Consider the following 6125-nt stretch of genomic DNA (forward strand, 5'->3'; position numbering starts at 1 on the left):
CTGAGAAGAGGGAGACAGGATTCATGTCTCAGGGTGTGGCCAAGAAAAGGAGCCGCCTCCCCGCGTGGGGATCATTCTCCTCCTTCCCTGTCCCCCCTCCCCCCTGCACCCGGCATCACAGGGGCCTCCCACCTTGCACACCCAAGAGCAGCCCTTTGCAAGCCACCCCCCTCCCCATGCTGACATCTGGGCAGGTGTTCCTGGAGACTGAAGGGGCTCCATCTACAGCTGGACATGGCCACACCCTTCAGTTTCACTTTCGGTTTGAGCTGAGACCATCCCACCTGCCCATCCTCTCCCTAGAAAGCCCAGCCCTTCAAGCCCCAGGATGCCCTTGAGCCCCAGGAAGCCCAGCCTTGGACCAGCCCCAAGAGGTTGCCCAGCCTGATGGACCCAGAAGCCGGCTCTGTCCCCTCGCTCCTACTTCCCCATCCCTCTCCCCCAGCCACCTCTACATGGCCTCAACCTTGGTTTTCGAGCTCTCAGCGCATTTCCAAAAACAATCAATTTTATCCACTTTTTAAAATTCCAGCATATAGATTTTCTAGGGCTCTTATAAGCAATCCCAGGCTTGGGGGCAGGAGGCAGGTAGCCTGACCCTAGGATCAGGTAGCAAGAACCCCAAACAGCTAACAGCTTCTCCCATCAGTGTTGAAGGGTCCCCACGGCAGGGACAAGGGCAAGCAGGGTAGGATCCAGGACAGCAGGCCCTGCGCTTATAATCCAGGCTGGTAGGAGAATAACAGCAACGACAGTAAATAGTCCCCAAACATTCACTCTGTGCTGGGTGCTCTTCAAAGTGCATTCATTCACCCCCTTCACTCCTTTTTTTTTTTTAATTCACTCATTTAAACATCTAGTCACTCATTTAAACCTCAACAACGAGACCACAAAGCAGGTACTATTAAAAACCCCCACTTCACAAATGGGAAACTGAGGCATAAGCGATGAAGACGCTTGCCCAAGGTGACCCTGCTGGCAAGCTGGCGAGCAGACTGTTTTCATCTGAGAAGGAAGAAGAAGCACTCAGAGCCATGAGAAATGTGGGTGCTGGCCTCCCCGGGGGGGGTCTTCTGCAGACAGCCTGGCCCTGGTCCCCGGTCGGAGGAACCAGGAACAGCCAGCCCCATTTCCTGCCACCCAGCACCCTACGTTTCCTGTTGTTGCCCACACCGAGCTCTTACTCACAGGGGAACCCCCCCTCCCCAGCACACCCTCTCTCAGAGGGAAGTGGAGGCCGCCCTCCCCCCTCCCCCTGTGCCCACAGCTACCGTTAGCACCACGGCTGCCCCACCCTCCAGGAGAGGTGGGCCCTCCCTCCCGTGGTTTCCGGCCACCAGGCAGTTTTCATCCAGGCCCCACTGTGGGCTGACCTGCGTGATGGCAGGGAGGGCAGTCCGGCCTGTGATCGCTGGAGGGCACCCTTGGCGGGTCTCGGAAAACGGGGGTGGGGGGGAAGGGCAGAGGTGGGGCCTGGGATCCTTCGCCTGGAAGGAAGAGGTCCCAGCTGAAGAGGCGCCATCAGCTCCAACAGCGCTCCCACCCTCGCAGCTCAGCGCAGAGCGGACTGAGCACTTGCTGTGTCGGGCACGGCACGAAGCACCCCACAGAATGCCCTCGACTCTATGTAATCCCTTCAACAATTCTAGCAGGCTGGCACCTGCCATTGCTATTATCTTGTTACCCACGAGGGAAACCGAAGCTCAGAGAGGGTAGGTAACTTGCCCAAGGTCACACAGGTAGTAAGAGGCAAAGACAAAACTCAACGGCCAAACTTCGCGACCCCGAAGCCCAGGAGACTACTCCGCCTTTCCCAGGGGTAACCCCTGTCCCTCTCAGAGGCAGGGAGGCCTGCCTGAGCCACCGTCCAGGGCCCCCTGTTCCCAGGGAAAATGCAGAGGTGGCCCCCAGAGCAGCCCCACCTGTTCCTGCCCATCTCAACCCAGCTCTGTGCCAACTAGCCCCAGATGTCACTGTGAATCATGCCGACCACATCCCTGGGTTTCCAGGGGCAGCAGGTGCCAGCCCTGCCTGTGGGAATGGTGCCTCACCGCCTCTGCCCAGCCCAGCCTCTGCCCACATGGCCACAACCCCATTGTGATGCTCCATGGGAGACCCCGGAGATGGAAGGCACAGGGCCTGAGTGACCCCAGAGCTCCATGCTCCAAACGTCATCGGCTCCACCCCAGGGGATGGAGCTGGTCAAGGAGAAGGGTGTCTAGGAGTTCCTGTCGTGGCTCAGTGGTTAACGAACCCAACTAGGAACCATGAGGTTGCCGGTTCAATCCCTGGCCTCGCTCCATGGGTTAAGGATCCGGCATTGCCGTGAGCTGTGGTGTAGGTTGCAGACGCGGCTCGGATCCCATGTTGCTATGGCTGTGGTGTAGGCCGGTGGCTACAGCTCCATTTCGACCCCTAGCCTGGGAACCTCCATATGCTGCAGTATGGCCCTAAAAAGACAAAAAAAAAAAAAAAAGAAAGAAAAAAGAGAAGAGGGTCTAGTTAAAAGCAAGCCTCCCAGCATCCATACTTTGCTCGGGACTGTCCTGATCTCCCTACACAGCCTGGACAAGTGCCCAGAACCTGGGTACACACTAAGGGCACCCTAGTGTCCTAAGCCCCATCAGGTATATTCCCGTCCACGTGGTCCAGCCTCCTCTTGGATGCTGGCCTCACGCACAACTTCACCCACCGTCCCTGATCCCTTTGCCCCCAATAACAGGCTCCTGCCCACCCAGACAGATCAGGCGTGTCCTGTGCCAGGCAATAAGCCTGGCACTTCTGGCAGGCCTGGAAAGAGTGCCCTGCCATCCGACACCCTGACCCCTGCAGGGGAAGGCCTGAAGAGGCTGGAAGACACCCAGCCCTCAGCATGGGCAGGAGAGGCGAGCGCGGGACTTGGCGGGCTGGTTTCCCCCGTCGCCGGCTGGGCAGCCATCACTCCTCCACTGTTGCTAAGGCAGCAGGCGGAAACCCTGGCTCAACCCGCTCTTTCTCCCCGCCCCCATTTGAAGCAGGGGCACCCCTCTCCCTCACACGCTCCTTGGGCAAGTAGCGCCCACCACCCACTCATGAGGGGGAAAAAGGCTGCCCACCAGGAAAGGGAAAACACATAGCCTCATCTCCTGTCTGGCTGTGGGCCTTGGTCGGGGTACCCATCAGCCACAAGAGTGATCCCACAGCCCAGAGCGAGGAGTGGCTTGAGATTTCAGCATCCAACTCCCCAGCTGGGATAAAAGGGCTGGGCTTCAGTGAAAGAAAGAGGTTCCCTGGGGCCAAATGCCTAGATCCCAGGGAGAAGGCTGTGCTTCTCCCACCCAGACTGGGGGACCCCCAGCACTGGCAGGCCCACCACTCAGCAATCAGGTTCTTTTCCTCTTAGGCACTGACTGAGGATGCAGTGCCCACATGCAGGCACACCCCGTACTCCCCTGTGCTGGGCCTGTAGGTTTAGCCAAATCTGGAGCCCCTCAGGCAGGGGCCAAGGGCACAGCTCATGCCTCCGCTGGTGAGGAGCGAGGCGGGGAGCCAGGTTCCTAGCCAAGTGACCTCCCGCCCATAAGAGACACTGGACGGGGTGATCCTTCCCCAGGAAGAAGGGGGAAGTGTAAACACACTGGGGTTCCTGGTGTTTGGGAGGGGTGAGCCCCAGTGGGCGCTGCTGCCCTCGATTTCTACCCAACCACCACCACGTTCTCCACCAGAGCCTCCACCCTCCACACCCAGGTTCTCGGGGACTCCTAGTGGCATTTCGTGTCAGGCTCAGCCAATGAGAGATAAAGCCAAAAAAAAAAGGCAAGCAGGGCAGTCAAGTCCCACACGGGCATCAGAACCTCATCGCTGGACTTTTGGGTTTTCCAGTGGGTCTGAATTATTCACACAGCTCCTCCCCATAAGAGTGTGCGTAACCGAGAACGGAATGGGGTCTGGACCTCACCCTGCGAGCCTGGCCCCGCCAGCCGCAGACACGCACTGAAGGGAGAAGACAGACTGGTGTCTCCCCAGTCAGGCTGACTGGGGTCCAGGGATCCACCACCCACTCAGGCTCCCCAGACGCCCCCCAGAGACCATCTCTCCTCGTTCTCCCCCCTCCCCCATCTGCTCCGCTCAGCTCAGCTTCATCAAGCCATGGCTTTGGGGAAAGGGAAGCAGGTGGAGAGATGGGTTATTCAGGGCCTCGCCTGGTGTGAGGTGTCCCCCGGGGTCCCTTCCTTTCCCCTAAGCAAGCAAGGTGCCTTCGCGTGGATGGATCGGACCCACCAACCCCATGGCTCCTCCAAGCCTTCCTCCAGGGAGGGGGCCACGGCCAGGATTTCCAGGAACTGTGAGGAGGGGCCAGGCAGAGGATCTGGCAAGTATGGCCTCATGGCTGGCCAGGGGAGGGGAAATGATGTCACGGAGGTGGAGGAGACGAAGAACCGAGCACTGCCACGGGCCTGCGTGGCTCTGCTGCCTGCGCCGCCCTTGGGCCCCCACCCTCAGACCTGCGGTGCCAGCCTGCTCAGACTTGGAAGGGCCTCTGGGAAAAGGCACAGCCTTATGTGCCTGTCACCCAGGGTCTGGCAAGAGAGCTGACAGCAGATAGGCCACCAGGTAATTAGTTAGAGGATTAGGGAGCCTGGGACAGGGTAGAGGTAAGGAGAGGGAAGTGAGAAGGAGTGGCCCTTCTCTCCGCCCGGCGCCCCCCCTCCCCTTTCTTCCACCAGGTCTTAGGGAACCTGGACTTTGCTCTGGAGCCCCCAGTCATCCGAACCGCCTTCAGGTTCAGCCTGAGCAGATGGCTTCCTCCCCAGAGAACTAGTCCCCAAGCCCCCCAAGCCCCTGGAGCAGGTGACTAAGCGGGAGAGGGGCTTCCAGACTCTTGCTCCACCCCAAGCCAGACAGACCAACCCACCCCGACCCCGCCCTTCCTAACCTTAACCCCTCCATGGGTAGGAAGGGATTGGTAAGCTAAGGACCCACAGACAACCTCTCCCCCACAGACAGGGAGGGAGAAACACAGGCAGCCCCTGTGCATGATCTGACAACCCAGCTCCCAGCAAATCAGGATCAAACACCTCTACTCAGTTTCCAGCTCCCAGGTGGTTAAACCGCAACTAACCCCTCTGTCTTTGACCCTGAGACACCAGCAGATGCTCCAGACCTGCACGGAGTGGCTGGGCCTGCGTGCAATGGGGAAGGGGGTGCCCCTGGACCCCCCTGCGTGCTCCACTCCTAACTTCCTCTCAGGACATTTTTGTTTAGACCTTTAGACCCAGAAGCGATGGGGGAGGGGGGCCCTGGGGAGGGAAACTGGGCGATTGCAGAAGAAAGTTTTGGGGGGAGAGTGCTAAGTCACTCCCACCCCCTGGAGGGGCCGCCAGCAATCTCCAAGTGGTACCTGAGCCCCCGGGGGCGGGGACGCGTGCCGAGCCCCTGCTGTCCCCTCTCCCGCGCCCCGCGCACAGAGGGTCACACTCACCAGGACCCGGTTAAACCTCTCTTCCAGCTCTCCAGCCGCGGGCATCGGCTGCTTGGGCGCCGCGGGCTGCTTGGGGGACAGCGCGGCGGGGCTCGCGGGCTGCTCCGCACTGCCGGCCGCGTTGCCCATGGTGGTCCCCACCCAGCCAGCCAGGCGCCTCCAGCCTCGGAAATCCAGCTTTCCCCGGGGAGGACGGAGAAGGCTCCCGGCCTGGGGGGCGAGGCGGACAGCGGCTCGCGGCGGCGGCGGCGGCTGGGGCTCGGCGACACGGGCTCTCGGCTCAGCGGCGCGCAGGGGCCGGGGCGCGGCGTCCCATCGGGGCGGCCCCGTCCGAGGAGCAGGGCGGCGAGCTGCGGTGGTGGGGAGGAAGTCAGACTGCAGGCCGCCGGGGCCAGAGGGCTGGGCCGGGGGCAGGAAGCTGCGGCGCGGGCTCCCCCCTCGGCGATCTTCTAACTTCTGCTGTCGCTCCCCGTGCGCGCAAACCGCATTTCGCCGCCGCCGCCGCTGCTACGCGCCCTGCCCCAGGGGGGCGGGCTGGAGGGAGGGGGCGGGCGCCAGGCGCCGGCCGGGGGTCCGCCGCAGCCATGGCGCGGCTAGGAGGGGGCTGCCGACCCGCTTCACCTGCCGCAGAGGGGGCGGCCGGCGCTGCTTCACCTGCCGGAGC

At 61.6% G+C, this 6125-nt stretch overlaps 1 protein-coding gene across 5 annotated transcripts in view; it reads right to left on the reverse strand.

The window, feature by feature from the left end:
* Positions 1-5902, reverse strand: part of FMNL1 (formin like 1) — a 26854-nt gene extending 20952 nt beyond the window's left edge. For 2 of the 5 annotated variants that reach the window (XM_047757158.1, XM_047757160.1), the window contains exon 1: positions 5462-5901. In XM_047757158.1, the coding sequence (XP_047613114.1) occupies positions 5462-5590 (129 nt within the window). In that variant the 5' untranslated portion in view covers positions 5591-5901. Of the gene's footprint in view, positions 1-5461 lie in introns of all 5 variants that reach the window. The other 3 variants (XM_047757159.1, XM_047757162.1, XM_047757161.1) reach the window with 2 other exon arrangements.
* Between the last annotated feature and the right edge of the window lie 223 nt (positions 5903-6125).

This window comes from Phacochoerus africanus, chromosome 14 (assembly GCF_016906955.1).
Source record: "Phacochoerus africanus isolate WHEZ1 chromosome 14, ROS_Pafr_v1, whole genome shotgun sequence".
In the NCBI taxonomy this organism is placed as follows: Eukaryota; Metazoa; Chordata; class Mammalia; order Artiodactyla; family Suidae; genus Phacochoerus; species Phacochoerus africanus.